This window comes from Urocampus carinirostris, chromosome 2 (assembly GCF_059441175.1).
Source record: "Urocampus carinirostris isolate Australia breed hairy pipefish chromosome 2, RoL_Ucar_1.0, whole genome shotgun sequence".
NCBI lineage: Eukaryota > Metazoa > Chordata > Actinopteri > Syngnathiformes > Syngnathidae > Urocampus > Urocampus carinirostris.
This window is the reverse complement of record NC_142350.1, coordinates 36,837,266-36,854,285: the sequence shown is the minus strand read 5'-3', so window position 1 is coordinate 36,854,285 and position 17,020 is coordinate 36,837,266. Positions and strand designations below refer to the sequence as shown.

At 38.9% G+C, this 17,020-nt stretch overlaps 1 protein-coding gene across 6 annotated transcripts in view; it reads left to right on the top strand.

The window, feature by feature from the left end:
* The window catches only part of oxr1a (oxidation resistance 1a), a 222,080-nt gene extending 205,954 nt beyond the window's left edge, over positions 1-16,126 (top strand). For 5 of the 6 annotated variants that reach the window (XM_088326394.1, XM_088326393.1, XM_088326395.1 and 2 more), the window contains 6 exons: positions 5,032-5,112; positions 5,724-5,849; positions 10,329-10,481; positions 10,560-10,655; positions 13,439-13,512; positions 14,482-16,126. In XM_088326394.1, the coding sequence (XP_088182520.1) occupies positions 5,032-5,112; positions 5,724-5,849; positions 10,329-10,481; positions 10,560-10,655; positions 13,439-13,512; positions 14,482-14,617 (666 nt within the window). In that variant the 3' untranslated portion in view covers positions 14,618-16,126. The remainder of the gene's footprint in view (positions 1-5,031; positions 5,113-5,723; positions 5,850-10,328; positions 10,482-10,559; positions 10,656-13,438; positions 13,513-14,481) is intronic. The other variant, XM_088326390.1, reaches the window with a different exon arrangement.
* Positions 16,127-17,020: the final 894 nt, after the last annotated feature.

Sequence of the window (17,020 nt, the reverse complement as noted above, 5' to 3'; positions counted from 1 at the left end):
ATGTGTTTGAAGCGGATTACAATATTTGTAACCAATAGCGTTCGGGTTTATTATTATCTCGTGTTTTGATTGGCTCTGGGTGATGTCACTCTGATGTCGGTGCCCGGGGACACCTTCAAAACAATCTATTTCAGTCGGGATAGTAAAAGGTTGCCGGGGTACAAGCCCTCAATGTCTCTCGGGTGTATTTGACGGCCCACACGGGAAGTTAGATGATTTGTGATGTTACTTTCCGTTTTTGAACCTCGCCCTGGACATGTTTTCTAGGAGAGTGAAAGGTCAAGAGAAGCGACTGGCACCCAAGTACACATGTGTATGTTTATTTTTCTTCGTGTTTCCTGGCTCTGCGTTCTATTGACGTTCGCTTTTACGCCGTTGTTTTTGGTGAGAGTCACGCTAGGCTAATAGCAAAGCTATCTAGCCCGCTAGCCAATTAGCCGGTTTTATGACGTCAATTCAAAGTGTAAAGGTGTTAGCTTGTGTTTCAAGTCCGTATTTATCTGGTTCTCCTAGTGAACCCTAGCCTGAACGTGAGAAGTATCATGAAGTTCGTTGAGCAAACTGACAGCAATGTTATAATGATGCCATTGAGTGCTGCGATGTTGCCCGGAGCTTGCAACTTGTTCTTTCGTTGTCATTTCCGTAGCAGCTTTGAGAATGATGACAGTTCAAATAAACACTTGAAAAGTATTAACTAGAGTTGAATAATGTACTTTAGTGCTTTGGATTTGGCAAGTTATTATGAAGGTTATACGTTTTCAAAGTGACTCGAAGCTAAACTTTGTATAAGATAAATATACCTGTCAACCTCAGTCAACTGCTCCCCTTGTGAATTATTGCAATTCTCATTATTGCAAAGTCTAAAATTTGATAGCACACGGGAGAGAAGAAAGAAACATTCCGGATAAATTTCCTAAATTATTTAGCCGTACTTCCTTCTTAGCCAAGGCCTTACAAATTTATACAGTGTGTCTTAGTTTTTGACAGAAACCCACTGGCTAAAAAATGGCCTGGAGAGGGATGGGCGCCGTCACGCTGTACTTGCCCAAGACACACCACCGGAAGTGGTGCCCCTACGACCCTGGTGGTTAAGGGATCCGTGAACAGTGATTTACTTTTCTAAAAAGGCGCTAATCATAATAAAAACTTTCAAATTTTGATGACCAGAATAGGGCACGTTAGTTTAAAAAATGATTGGTTATAATTACTCACTACGTCTCCCAAAAAGTAACTTGGTTAGTAACTGACTCACTCTATAGTCAAAGTAACTAGTTACAAGGGATAGTAACTATTTCCCTTTAAAAATAATTTGTTTGATGTCCAAGAATTTTAAATTTTCCGAGGAGTACTCCAGTTAGTTGAATAGAGAAGAACAGACCCATAGTTGTGTTTTAGAACCTTGTAATATGTATTGCACCTTGTCAGCAACAGATTTATCCCACACTTGTAGTGCAAACAAAATAAACCATATACTATAATATTAAGTAACAATCATCAGAAAACAATTTGAAGTGAGTTTAATCAATTGAATCTAACTCTCATAACCTGAGACAACTGGTCAGGTAGACGTATGCTACTGTACTTCAAGTATTTTGTTAACAACAAAAGTCAACTGTAAAATAATATGAAGTAAGTTTTACTCGATAGAATAAATCACAATCTTTAGTCAGACGACTTTTCAAGTAGACATGTGCTATACTGTACTTGCAAGTATTTTCACACAACAAAAGTAAACATTTCTTCAAATATAAAGTAGATTTAACACTGCAGTGTAAAATAAATAAACCAAACTCTTACAACCTGAAACACTGGTCAAGTAGAAATGGTTAACTGCACTTAAATATTTTTTTTTCACAACAAAGTCAACACTTAAACAATATAAAGTAACTATCCGATCCCTCTCTGTTATGTTACGTGCTCAATAACATAAGAACTACATTACCGATAATGCTACAGTCTTACTGAGCACGTGCATGTTGTTCCCTTAACCTAATTTATTGAAAGTAACATACTGCTTTTGACCGCCATTACGGTAACGGCTGGGGGGAATTAGTTGGATTACCCCCTTACCCCATTTTTTTAAGCTTATTAAATCATATTGCCTACATTGACAGAAAAAGTACTTCTTTTTATTTGTGGTTGCCATGGCTCAGGAGTTAATACAGGTTATTTATTCATGTTAATAATGTTGCTCTTATTTTGGATTTGTTTGATGTTTTACTTCTTTTTCATCCTGTTTTTCAAGAAAATAATGATGGAAAAGTTGTTTCCTGCATAGAATACATAAAGTAAGTCTAATGCTTATAAACAAATGATCTGCCAGTTATCCAAAATAATCGCTTTACTAGGTTCTTACTTTTTCTGCCATTTTTTTAGTTTAAAAAATAGTAATTCAAATCAGCAAAAGTGTGTGCACGATTTTTTTCTTGATTTGACTGATTTTACTATTTTTGCAGTGCTTCTTAAAAAGCATGAGCAAACAGAACAAGTTATTAAATATAGTTCCCTTTACTATTTCACGTGCTGAAAATTAGTATATAAAATAAGAAAAGAACAATTATCTGCTGCCACCTACTTATATGGAGGAATGTAACAATTAGTCTCCTGACTACTGGGAGAAGAAACTGAACAGTGGTATGCTTTTTTTTTGCTGGGATGAAATTCTGCATTTTCCTATGGCACACTGGAAAATGTCTCTTTTGTTAAAAACCCCTGCAATCGAAGGATATAGGTTTATTTAATTTTATTTATTTTATTTATTTATTTTTAAAACTTTCAGTTTTAATTACTTTTCTTACACATAGCATACACGTTTACAGTGCTATAAATGGTTTGCATGATAGTACGGAAGTTTCAGTAACACTAAGTTAGGTTTCTGCTTCCTAATATGAATAATAAGATCAGTGTAAAACTTTAATTGAAATTATATGTGCATTTAAAGTGATGTGTGTTTCAAGTAATTATTAGAACCGGTTTTCACACACACCCTTAATGACAGACAAAATGTTTTTGAGCGGTTTTCAGCTCCCATTTCCTTTTTGATTTTTAAATCTATGAGTCTATGCTGGGCAGCAGCAACTACACGTTTTTCTTTAAGAGGATATTCAAATTTGAATGAAGTGTTCCTTCTCTATATTTTTAGTGCACACTGCTTTTTGTGCTGCTACATTAAGTAAGGCTCAGCTACATCGTTTATGAGAATGATAGTTAACTCCCGTAACTGCATTATTGGCAGCTGTCAAGAGGGCGCTTGTGGCACCAATGAAGCAATAACTCGTGGTCAAGAAATATTAGCAGGTTCTATAAAGATCTCGAACCAGTTTGCTGTGTCGTGACTGTTTATTTTTCTGTAAACACCAGGCTATGGAGTTCATCGTGTTGAGAGAATAAATGTTCAATGCTTTGGCTCCTATCTGCTTCTGATAGTGCTGTGGTGGAACACAAACTACAGTTCCTGCAGGAATTGGCCACGAGGGGTGTAACTTTTTTGGAATCAAACTATGCTTTGAAGGTCATTTGTTGAACTGCCTGGACTCTGGATTCTGTGCTCTAACCGTCATGGGCTGAAGAAGATAAAATCGGTCAGACATAAAACGCTTTTGTTCAGTGAGAAGCGTTTTTTTTTTTTCCATTGCTGCAGACCAACCAACTACTGTCTGGTCAGTAAGGTGTTGAAACTTGTAGGTTAGACTCTTGCTCAAGCATGAAAAGCTATCTAATTTAATGGTTTTAAATCCAGATAAAGCCAGGATCATTCCTTTGTGTTCTGAGGAAAACATTTTTATTTGAGGTACACACCTCCTGCTTTTGGAACTTTTATATTTTTGGATTAGTTGGATGATCATGTTCATTAACACAGTACTTTATTTTACTCTAGATTCTTGGATACTTTTTTTTTTTTTTTTTTTTTTTGTTGCAAATATTATGGTATGATTTTGATTAGGACATTGTATTGATGCTTGCTCTTTGAGACTTTTTGTGATTTAAGGGCTATACAAATAAATATGATTTGACTTAACTTAAATTCGACCTTATCTACCTCGAGCAAACCAAACTTGGAAAACAAAACCATAATGTTAGATGTAATTGAATTGCATTGCTTACTGCAATATTTAATATTTGTTGAAAATGCCAGTGTCCCATATGAATATAAATATACCCTTTAAAATTTGCCTCCCGTCCTTACTTACTTAAGAGTGTTTTGGCTAATTTTTACCGTAATTTTTGTCTTAAATAATGGTTTCAAAGCCAGGCGCAAGCAAATTTCTTTTGTGAAAATGTCACGGAATACAGCAAACGAGAAGGATATTGTCATATTTACCTTTGGTGCAGACTGCACTGAGCATAAGAGAGAAGGAAGTGCCTTGCACTGTGTGCAGGGATCCACTCACCCAATCAAATTGCTCTCGGTGGTATGCTGGTGTTTATAATTATTTACAGGTTGGTCAGTGGATTGTCTTCATGAAGTATATCAACAGTGAACATGCATAGTTTAATGAACTTCCATTTAAGGGTTTCTTAGCAACCAGCTGCCAAAACATATGTTGGTGTGACACCCTGACTGTTAGTTGAGTGTGCCCTCTATATACTCGACTGAACCAAGTCTTGTCAGTGTTGCATCTTCTTCGCATGAACCAAGATCGGCAGAAAATCTCTCGATTCATGAACGTCACAGAGAAATGTGCAATGGTTACATTTTATCTCCGAGCCGTATGTGCTCATGAAAAGAGCTCGCAAGCCAAATGTTTTGGACCCCTGATCTAGGGGATCTTTCAGCTTTAGCTGTTTTTTGTTAGACCTGTGGTTGGTATAATCTTCTATTTTCTAGGAAATTCCATAGCCGATCCTTTTAACATATTACACAAACATGCAAAAGTGAATTTTTAAAATTGCTTTGTTCCAATGGAGTCCAAACCTGGTTGCATAGCTGCTGCTAATTGCACATATTGGACTGCAGGAAAATCTTCGCAATTGCCAGATTTAGACCTGGCAGTACTTTATGTTCTACTGTCCCTGTTTTTGTACTACCAGGTAGTGTCAATGACGGAGTACCACCGTCGGATCGATGCGCTAAACAGCGAAGATCTGCGCTCGCTCTGCAAAAGACTTCAGGTGCCAAGACCAGCTCTGTCTGCCCGCCCCCCTAAAAAAAAGGCCAGCTCTGCTGCTGTCCCCGTCAACATAGTTTCCTCTTATAGACTCCAGATGAGTGCACACTTCAGCAGTTGTTGCTGTTGCACATAATTCATTTGCAAACCAAACTGTGTCTCGGCATTGATTAAAAAAACATTTTCCAAAGCCCATAAAAATTATTTCGTGCAACGTCTGAAATAACTACTCAAGCAGTCAAATGAAAACATTTATCACTTAAGTGCAGAGCAATTGGCTTGTTTTGACTGTCAAGGTTTCGTCTTGACTGTAGTCTTATCTTGTGGTGGCAGGCTTCCTTCCTTGTTTCCAAGCAGTCTTTTACAAAATAGTTATTACTAACGATTTTATTTTAATAGTTCTTGTTCATTATTTGTGTGTGTGTGTGTGTTGTATTTTTTTTCTTAGACATAAGTGTGGTTCAGAAACTCAATTTCTTCACGAGGATAATGATCCTAGTAGTTTTAGCTGAAGTAAATACGATGGTTTTAAAACAACAGCGAGTTGTCCCAGACATCCCAAGTAAGGTCTTTTTTGGGGATTTGCAATGCACTGACTGCTGGTTGTTGTTGTAGATCACTACCAAAGAGGAGGTGAACTCCAAGCATGACACGTCCATCAAATCTGAATTGGAACCTGAAACTTTCAAACCAAACCTCAGAGAGCCGAGTGATCTCTTGGAGGCCGATCAAATCGAGAAGGTATAGTGCCTGCTTCAGCTTCACTTACACAATTATGGGCTCATAAATGTGAAAAGTATGAAACAGAAGTTATTCTTTCGATGTAATTTTTTTCATGGGATTTTAAGAATAAATGGGAATACAAAGTAAACTTCTAGCGACATGTGTAAAGCAGATTCAGATTCAGATCTACTTTATTGTCATTCTAGTACACGTGTATACAGAACGAAATGAATGAATAACTTTATAGGCAAAAATTCAAAAAAATGTTCTCCCACCTTTAATCAGTTGAATACACTTGAATGACAAGATTTCTTGAAGAGAATTGTTTATCGTCTGCTGGCACATCCGTCAGCTAGTTGCCTGGTATTTTAGTGCCCGCTAGGGAATTCCTCTTCCACTGCACCCTCAAATTGAAGGGCATGGCATCAGGTGGGGTAATATTCTGAATATACTATTCTAAAATAACATCGGGTGACACATTTGTCAATATTTTTCCTACTTCAGTGTGAGTGTGCAAAATTAAAATTACAATTTCTAATATTATCGCCTCACTAAAGCTTGTCCTTTGAAAGGAATGGAATAGCTAAACAAGGAAAGAAAAAACAGCTATGCACATGCTTAAAATACATACGCATTCTCCAGCCTGTTAAGGAGGTAAACAATCACCCACCTGCTCCCTGTGCAGCCGTTTCGTGTTCAGTGAATATTTTTGCTGGTTTATTGTCTGCTGTGAGAATCAAACAGAGTTTGGTGATCTGCAGACTGTTCTCCCCACAAAAATAATTTAGAAAAAAGATTGTTTGAAAACAATACTGCTCAAATGGTCTCTCCGACATGGCAGTTGAAAAACTCGTGCTTGTGCACCATGAGTCATAAAGATCTCTGTTTAAAATAATACTAATAATAATAATTGACCTTTTTTGTGGTGGGTTACGTTTTAAACACTGCGGCTTAAACACAGTGTGGCTTATCCTTTATTTTATATATATAATTTATTTATTTATTTTTTTACTTGGCAGGCAATTTTGCCCAGCAACTGTAGACCAATAAAATGAATGAGTAGTTCACAGAGGTGTAATTAAATTAATCACAACCTCCATTACTGTAAATCACTAACAAATTCCTCAAGTGTACTCGGCACCGAGGAAAACTGTAAGCTGCTCTTATGACTTTTGAACAATGGTCCTTTTTAAAAAGTGTTTTTGAACTTAACATGCATGCAACAATCATCATCCGGCAAGTACTTTTTATCGAAATGCAAAACGCCGTGGTAACGTCTGAAAACATTCCAGTCCCTTTCTGGAAGATGGGTTAATCGCTAATTACTAAATCTCTGCAGTCCTTTGAGACTCCTTGTGATAAAGGGCAATACAATTAAACATGACTTGACTCTTTTCCACAATGCATGCAAAACATTGCAGTGATGTCTAGAAACATTTATGACGCCCTTTGACAGAAATGAGTCCATATTTTTGCCAACATTCTTCATGTAATACAAAACAGGAGCAAAACAAGAGTTTGGACAGTGCTTTATACAATATTTTAAGTGTACTCACAGTATTAACTTTTTCAGTAGTAACTTTTTCACCCACAAATCAAGTCCACAATTCGTACATCTGACTTAAACGGCAATGGAAGTTACCTATCAAAAGCATTGCCTATCGCTTTCCGTATCATCGGTCAGGTCGCTAAAGTTTCCTTTAATCCTCGAGTAATGATTAGAAGCGAATGCAATTTGGTTCATTACAGCTGAGACCACCAACCCACCACAAAAAAACATCAGGCACTATTCTCCGCAGTATGGTTGCCCTGGCGCTGTTTTCTTTCGGGGCAGTAGTAAATATTTGCTCATCTTTGAATGGTTACATTATCTGGAAACACATGCAATAACACTGAGCAGAACTGAAAACTACGCAGCTAATAACGGCGTTTGGTGTGCTATAGGTGTTCTGCAGCCAAAAATGTCACTACTAAATTCCCCACATGGTTTGCTGCAGGTGTGTGCTTAAAATGTAAGAAATTGACATAAATATGTTTATTTTTATGGCTGTATAAGCCTGCGGCTCGAAATCCGGAGCAGCTTACACAAATATAAAATTGAGCTTCATTCTCAAATCTGATCATGCGGCTTCTAATTAGGTGCTCTCTGTAGTCTGGAAATTACGGTGTCAATTAATCAGCACTACAGCAATCCCCAGATGGAAGTATTTCTTACTTTGAGTTGTAGGGTTTGGCATTTGGGGAAAAAAGAGATTAGTTATTTAGTTCCTTTTGGGGTTTTCGAAATGTTGACATTTTAAATCTACACTACCGTTAAATCATGGTGTGACCCAAACAACTTTGTCTTTTCCATAAAAAAGTCACACCTTTATTTATCAAATGATTTGTGAAATGTCTGTGTTCTTTTGCCTTTATTAACTCTTCCTTTTGTTGTCTATTCCTGGATATGCCTTTTTCTTTGCCACAGACATGTGCAGCTAAAATAGTAAATTACCACATGAACTATGTATGGGGGGTGTATTTCTGTCACATTTCATGTTCTCTTCATTGAAAATAACAGTGCTTTTCCTTCAGAAATGAGGACATTTCTAAGTGACCCCCAATTTTTGAACAGTAGTGTATTTTATTGACAGGACACAATCCTCACCACCCAAAAAAAGCACTTCTGCATGTCCAAATCTGGGTCACCATCCCTTAGTTTTGCTGCATGTGTGTTGAAGGCCCTCAGGCATTTTGCTTTTATACACGCTGGCGCACCTTTAAATGGGTCCCAGTTGGCACATTGACCGATAGATTGCCAATATGCGACTTCCCGTAATCACCCTGCGGACGTAACTCAGGCAGCGCTGAGGCGAGCCAAGTTAAGCCTCATCTGCTGGTGGCATCGTTTTCAGGCGCCTCATTACAGCGCCGCCAGCAGAATGTGCTGAACCAACAAGAAGAGGCCAGACACTGATCAACTATTAGATCGTGCAAACAATTTTTAAAGGCTGCTGTTGCAGATGGTGAAAGGTTCATTAAATTGGGGTTTAGCATCTTTTTAAAAGAAAGTTGTTAAAAATAATATGCTAGGGTTTCAAACTCACCTTACTCAGGGGCTGCCAGAGGTAGGTTTAAGACAAACTGCAACCGCCTCACTTCAAACATTCTACTATTTTTTAATACATCTTTTTTTTTACGCAAAATAAGATCATAATAGAAACATATAACTTTATTAAGAATGGATAAGAACATTAAAAAACACTTTCGAGTAACGTTTTTTCCGCACAATAAGTCTCTTCTAGGTTATAAGATACAACAGCCCAAAAATGCATAGTTAAGAAGGGAAAAACAAGTGTAATTCGCATTTTAGGGGCAACCTACACCAAAAATATGTAATCTTGAAAGGCAATTTGAAATAAAAATAGAAAACACAGAATACTAATGTTACTTGTAGCCTTTGTGCAAATCTTTGAGACGCTGTCAGTAACGACGTAACATATTAAGAGTCATTCCGATAACTAGCAAAAAGAGCATGCTTACCAAACTATTAGCTTCACTCCAAATCACTAAATTCGTTAAACTACTCAGAACGATAAGCAGCTTCACTTCCTGTTTCCGTTTCGAAACATGTCCTCCACAACACAGGCCTAGAGCGCCCTCTTGTGGTTTTGTGTGAAAATAACATGTGAAGTGATATACAGCACCAGTAATACATATCTGAAACTCAATGATATAATCATGTGTCCATAATTTCACATATAAGTCTCCTCAGAGTATAAGTCTTACCCCTGGCCAAACTATAAAAAAATGCGACTTATAGTCCAGAAGATGCGGTAAATAATAAACAAATTAGTCATAAGTATCTTTCTTTTTCCCTCTCCGTCTCTATCTCTCTTTCCATTTTATGTCCCTCTCGTTTTCTCTCTCTCACACTCTCACTCTTACTCTATTTCTCTCCCCATATATCTTTATTTCACTTAGTTTCTTGCTTTCAATGGGGACAGTTACTCTGACTTTCAAATACCGTTTTTAAAACACAATTAAGATGCTTTTTGCGTTTTGCGAACCAATGTTTTTGCTTTTGAGCTTCATGTACTGTAATTGTGGCTGCATTTCCTATTTTTAGCCCTGCATAACTAATTAGCACGGAGCTAGCATCCATATCAAACTATTGTGGGCCGCACTGACGTTAAACTTTCATGTTAAAGTGAGGGCATCAAACTATTATTACACGTGCCTCTAATGGTCCCCCAGGCTGTGAGTTTGAGAGCTATGGGCATATGTGTTTGTCTCTCAGCATAGTTTGTGCTAGGCCATCAGTTGGTCTCCTCTTCCTTTTTTCCTGGGACGTGACTGGCTGTCTGCAGTTGCTACTGGTCTATAAATGGCAGATGATGTTAAAAGGTCACTACAAATGTAATTGAGCAATACTCTGTCGCCTTTTTAGGATTTTGTTCCCTTTTCATTCCCTCCCTTTTTTTTTTTAAATGTCATTTATTTATTTATTTATTGCAGCTTGCAAGGAATTTGCCGCCGCGGACCATCGGTTACCCGTGGACACTAGCCTTTGGCACGTCCAAACATGGCATGAGCATCAAGACGCTGTACAGAGCCATGCAGGGCCAGGACACACCAGTCCTTATGGTCATTAAGGACAGCGATGGACAGGTACAACTTGAGATCGTCTCCATTTTGGTTTGCTGGAACATAATTGGACCCCCTGAGTCTGTTTTTTTCCCCCTCCAGGTTTTTGGTGCCCTAGCATCCGAGCCCTTTAAAGTCAGTGATGGCTTTTATGGCACAGGAGAAACATTCCTCTTCACATTCAATCCAGAGTTTGAGGTACACACACTTTAAAATTATGTAGACAGTACACTTATTTATCACAATAGAAGTTAATGACTCTTCACTTGAAAAGCAAACTGATAACTAAACATTGAGTAGAGCTGGATTCTGCTTTTGGTTATTTCCTCAAGGGTCTCAGAGAAAATAATTCCATGTAGGTTAGGTTTTTATTCACTCTCACCCACACTTGCTTTACATGTATTCTGAAAGAAAATGGGCGACAAGGGGACAACTCTGAACATTTACTCTCAACATTTTCCTGTATACTGTGCCTCAAATGTGTGATGCATCGTTTGTTAAATATTTTATCTTAATTATATGTTGACAATGCCAGAATGACTTCAAAGAGCCCTTGTTCCCCACCGCGCCTATCTGTTTTTATCTTATTTATAGCAAAGCTGTTTATGGCAGAACACATTAAGTAAAAGTGGTGGGGAGTGCTGGAGATTGACACCATGCTTGTCCAGCATTTTTCTCCATTTGTTAGTGTAGCATGAAAATTGTGAAGGTAAAAAGAAGCTTTCTTTAAGGACAGTCCAAACCCCAAGAACGATGATTATAAGAGTTGATTCCAGCGCGTCACAGAAAACTAGGTGCGGCCGCGTGAAAATAAGTTCCAAAATACGTACAGATCCATTACATTTTACTTCAAAGCGCCTTTCAGGACACCCAAGGATGCTGTACACAGAAGATCAAACAAGAATAAAACAAGCAAGTAGTAAATATCAAAAACAACGTTTAAAAAAGGGGGGTGCGGTATGTGAAGCAGATAATTATGAATGGACAAATCTAAAAAGGTTGGTTTCCAGTCCAGATTTAAAGGTGGAGAGGGTGGCTGAATTCCGAAGTTCAGTCGGTTATGAGTTCCAAAGCTAGGGGAGAAGAAAGGCTGAAAGCTCTGCTCCCTATGGAGCGGAAACGGGCAGCGGGTACCGAGAGATTGAGGGAGTAGGAAGATCTGCGGGATGGCGTGTCAATGTGAAGGTGGTTGAAGAGATGGGAAGGGGTTTTGGAGGGCCTTGGGGGGTCATACTCCTTGGAGATGTGATGGCAAGAGAGGGTTTTAGTAATTATGCGGGCAGCAGAGTTCTGGACCAGCTGAAGTTTATTTGCTGAGACGCGGACGGTAACTGGACTGAAAGGGTTGAAGTAAACTGTTGGCAGTGAGATGGGCTAATAGGTTGGGAGAAGACTACTTTTTCAAGGACTTTAGATATGAATGGTAGGTTGGAGATGGGGGGAGATTATTAAAGTTGTAGGGGTCTGAACCAAGTTTCCCCCCCCCCCTTCAGAATAGAGGTGACGGTGGCAGTTTGAAGGGCAGAGGGGACATTACCAGTGGAAGGTGAAGAATGACTAATGGCAGAAATGAGGGGAGGCAGGGTTTGACCACGGATGAAGGAATAGCGTCGAGCAGACATGTAGAGGGCTTGGCTAGAGAGATTCATTCAGATAATTCAAAATACATAGAAGAGCTAATTTTTTCACTGGAATGCGAAAAAAAAGGACAGAGTTGGCTTTAAAAAATAACACCAAGCTGTCCTCTAAAAAAATGAGTGACTGTTTGCACCAATTGACAGCGGTAAGAATTTGAGAATTTATTATTGTTGCTCTGCTGTATTGCAATGCATTTCATTGCATCAATTTATGACCCTTTGGGTTTTGTGTGTAAAACCTAAAATTTTGTCATCAACATAGACTGCAGTTTGACAAATTCCCTACATGTTTCATGAACATTTCAAATTATGTCTTGCAGGTTCATCCTTTATCAATTCTATTTATTGTTTACATAAAATAAATCACTGATTAGGTCCAATATTTTTTCTTTTTTTCTTTAAAGGGAAGTATTTAGATGCACTACAGGAAATGCACAAGAAAAGATGACTAACTTTTCTGCAGCACAAAACACTTCAGAAGTAAGAAGGTCTAACAATTTTATTTAAATGGTGGGTAGCATTAAATCTAAATATATGGTACAAAAAAGGACGTCTAGTTGTGTCACTCAATGATGAGTCTTAACATTACTGTGCATGAAAGTAGCAAATCAAGCCCTCAAGCATACATACAAATTGAACAGCAGTGGAAATTATGTATCAAAAACGCTTCTCTTTTTATCTCATCAGTGTCATGTCGCTAAAATAAAGGCAAATGCAATTAGGTCAGTTACCGCGCAACTCGCCAAAGACAAAAACACAGAAATATGACTTGTAATGTCTGTGATGCAATCTGGCACTGTTCTCCACATTGTGGTTGTCTTGCTACTCTCATCTGGATATAAAGGGCTCACATTTTACATGATGTAGTAAATAGGTTCTCGTCTTTTGTAATCACCATCTTCAGCGGTCATGAGATCCGAAAACACGTTACGTAAAAAAACTCTGAGCCGAATGGAAAGCGGTGCAGCTGGAAATGGAATCGGGTGTGCCGGGGCACGGCACCGTTGCCATTGTGCAGGCAAAGGCATAGACGTCAAATTCCCCACTCGATTGGCTTCAGGTGTGCGCCGAGTTTAAGCGGTTGGAAATTTAAGTTGATAAACTTCAATTTTTAAGAATCCGAAATATTTATTAATTTTAAACGACATCATGCGGCAATTAAATCATCTACATTTAGTTGGTTGTTAGTTTGCTCAACAGTCTTGTCTGTGAGATGTGATGTTTATTCAGGTGGCAGATTTGTTGTGTGCGGCTTGATTAGCATCGCAAAGAGATTATAAAAAATGTCAACAAGGATATGCCGTACAACTTGATCCAATATTCGTGCTATTGTGTGTACAACAGGTGTTCAAATGGACGGGTGACAACATGTTCTTCATCAAGGGAGATATGGATTCCTTAGCTTTTGGAGGTGGAAGGTAAGGCTCTGCTCCCAGGTCTCCAGAGAGCCATTAAAAGGGTTGAATGGGTGTTTATAATCTTTGAAAATGCTCAAATAATGCTCTGGTGGCTTTGCTTTCCCATTGCATTTCTTCCTCATGATAAGGAGTAGCTGGCATTAGTTTGTATGCCGTTGCTATTTAAAGCGTCGTTACTCCCTATGTGTTGTGCACAAGAAGACCGGTGCATAATACCAAGATGCTGGGAGGCTGTCGTTTTAATGGACGCTTGCTAGAAAATGAAAATACAAACAATGGCTAATGTAGAAGAAATCTATGTACAGCATGCCAAAAGTATGCTCTAAAAATTTTTAAAATGGGAGGGCTATACAAATAACCATGACTTGATCCAACTTTCTTCAGTAATTTGAAAGGTGATTTACAGAGCTGACTACCTTAATTAAAATTGAGATTTTTTGGGGGGGCTAATCGTTTGCTACATGCTACATTACACCTAAACAAGGCACAAAGAAATGTGTATTCATGCAAGGACTATGTATCTATTATAGGCCATGGAAAAAAAATACTGTAGCATTTCCCTGTGATGAATTGTAATGGGAAGAACTTCTCGCAACTGAAAATATAAGTTACATATTACCGTCATTTCTACCCATCATCTATATGGGGAGATATATATCTCAGAACTATTTTCACATGTATCAAAACCACCAATTAATTCATGATTCATACAAGATCTAAATATCATGTGTCTTGATAAATGCATGTGTAAATCGCGGATGTAAATGTGGACCTGAAAAACCTTTGTCAAGCTTGCAGACATTTGTAAATTGTAATTTGTGGATCTGCAAGATACATGATTCACCATGGATTTCTTATTTTAATGGTACTGGAGAAATTGGGAAATTGTCCTTGAAAGTCCTTTAAAAGTGCTCAGATTTGGCCATAAAAGGCTTTGAAACATTTTCCGTTTTCTTTTTTTTATCCTAGCGGCGAGTTCGGTCTATGGCTGGACGGAGACCTCTACCACGGCAGGAGTCACTCTTGCAAAACGTTTGGGAACCCCATGCTGTCCAAAAAGGAAGATTTCTATGTGCAGGACATAGAGATCTGGGCTTTCGAGTAACCACGGCAGTGTAACCACGAGGGGAAAACAAACAAGTCTCGCATTGAGGCGGTGTGAGATGCGGTCCTCCTTGGAACAATGGCAAGGTCCCCACCCTAACTGCACATTAGCGGGGCTCCTCAGGCGGAAGCCCGCTGCCGGATGCTTTTTGTGCGTTACTACCGCAGTTACTCTGGAGCTTTTGTTTTTTTCTTTGTGGAAAACTACCTTTGTATGTATCTTATGGCCTCGTGCAGGTAGGCCGCAGTGTCAAGCCGCGGGATTCTCAGTGAAAAGTGAAATTACGAAAGGGGGGCTAAAAATGCCCCCACCGCTCAGCATCCGGTCCAGCAGCCACTCGCCTTTTGTCCGCACAGTATGACGTTACACATTCCTATTCATGTGGCGATAGTTATAGGCAAGGTTGCAAGAACACCAAGCTGAAGGAGATGAGAGAGATTTGGCCTGTTTACTTATGTCGGGTTTACGTTCCTTCCCAGGTCCCCCCCAACAGGCAAAACTTACCGAGTTATATTGTGTGTGGTAGTCCTCCTGTCGTTCACTGTCCTAGCACACCATCTGAAAGCACATAGCTATTACCAGATCAGCCATCGTCGTAACGTTCTGTTCAGTGGGTGTACGTGTGAGTCCAGCTAACACCGGCTGTACTGTTAGTAACGTAACAGTAACGTGTTGCAATAGATTTTGTGGAATATGCAAATAACTGTCCTGTGACCTCAGATAAACCCCCACGGGGTCCGCCGGCGGCTTTTTGCCCGCCGCCCGAGAGGGAAGCGTGTAGCTTCGACGTCTCGGTACACAATCGCTCTTTCAGTTGAAAAGCCTGAGACACGCTCAAATGTTTTACATGCATAAAATGACAATTATATATCGCTATGTATGATTATATAGGGATGTATATAATCATATATATTTTGCTGTTAAGTGTGACAGTGATTTACTTGTGCTGAGATTTCAGCTCTTACAATATCATGTATATTACCCTGTAAATGATGCTATATACAGTAAATATATATGACAAAGTGTGGATTGGTGGGTTTTGCTTCTAGCACTTTAATCTGGTATTAATGTGTCAAAGCCAGGTTAATAGATTCTAATAGCAGTAGCTGTACAGTACTTTTTTTGTTTAGATCTATAAGATGTTAACTGTTATTAGGAAGCTTGCTGCTTACCAATATCAATAAGGTTAAGCCCCAACTGCTTTGTGTTGAAAAGGCGGGTGTCACTCTAAGGTCGGTAAGCGATCTGGACTGGTGTAACCGCTACAGGTGGCGCACGGGTTAATATGTGATCCTGGGCCACTCGGTATGTCTTAGGAGTGTAGGCAAGCTGGCAAACTGCCCTGGGACGAAACCTATGCCTCCGCCCCCACTATATCACCAATCCGCACCAGTATGTGTATCCTTGTGGAAAATCACAAAGAATAATATATGGATAATTCTTCCAATGAGTTCACCTGAATACCATGTATCAGTGATGTATAAGATAATAAAGATAATTTAATGGTTATCACCAGGGAAATGTGATATTCATTATTCTTATTTGCATTATTTGATGCATATTTCTTGTTTGGCTCTGTTAACTACTGATGTGCTTCTCTGGTCAAGACATGTTTATTTGTATAGTCCGTAATCACAAGAAGTCTCCAAGGGCTATTGCAAACTACCGACTATTATTACACCATCCCCTGATCTTAAACCTACATGAGGGCAAGGAAAAACTCAAAACCTCAGCATGAAGAATTCTTGAGAAGGGACCACACAAGGTAATCCCCCTTTCAGGGTGACCAGGCTGCCTCGAATGTTGAAAGGAAAAAATACAGTCTACACAGACATCAACATAAAGTAAAGATAATAACATTGTCCGGTTGAGAGCTTCCTGAGATCACCATCATTCATAAGATATTAGATACAATTCTGTTTTAAGCAGAGTTAAAACACTTCCACTGAGGTAGCAGATCGAGTCTCGGGTAGAGCCTTCCACAGCACTGGGGCCCGAATGGAGAACTCTATCAAACCTGCGGATTTTGGATTGCAAGTCGAAGCGGTTGTACAATTTACGAACCGATTCGATAGGTTTGAGTGTACTTCAAAATAAAAGCGGAAAAAACGCTAGGGATTCCCCTTCACTAGGAAGCAAAATGTTGCATCATTTTGATACCTCGATCCATCAAGCAAAAAACACACATGTCACAGGAAATTAAAAGTATTGAGTTGAAAGTCCCCTTCAGTACTGGGAATCACAGAAATACACGTTTCCAATTTTATACAAACTTGCTTTCAAATCTCTACAACCCTGCTTCATCATTACCATGTGGAGGTTATTTCTAAAGGAGGTGAAATTCTCAGCAAAAATAAGCCGCCTGAGCCCCAAAAAATTATTTTCAAATTTCAACGAATGAGC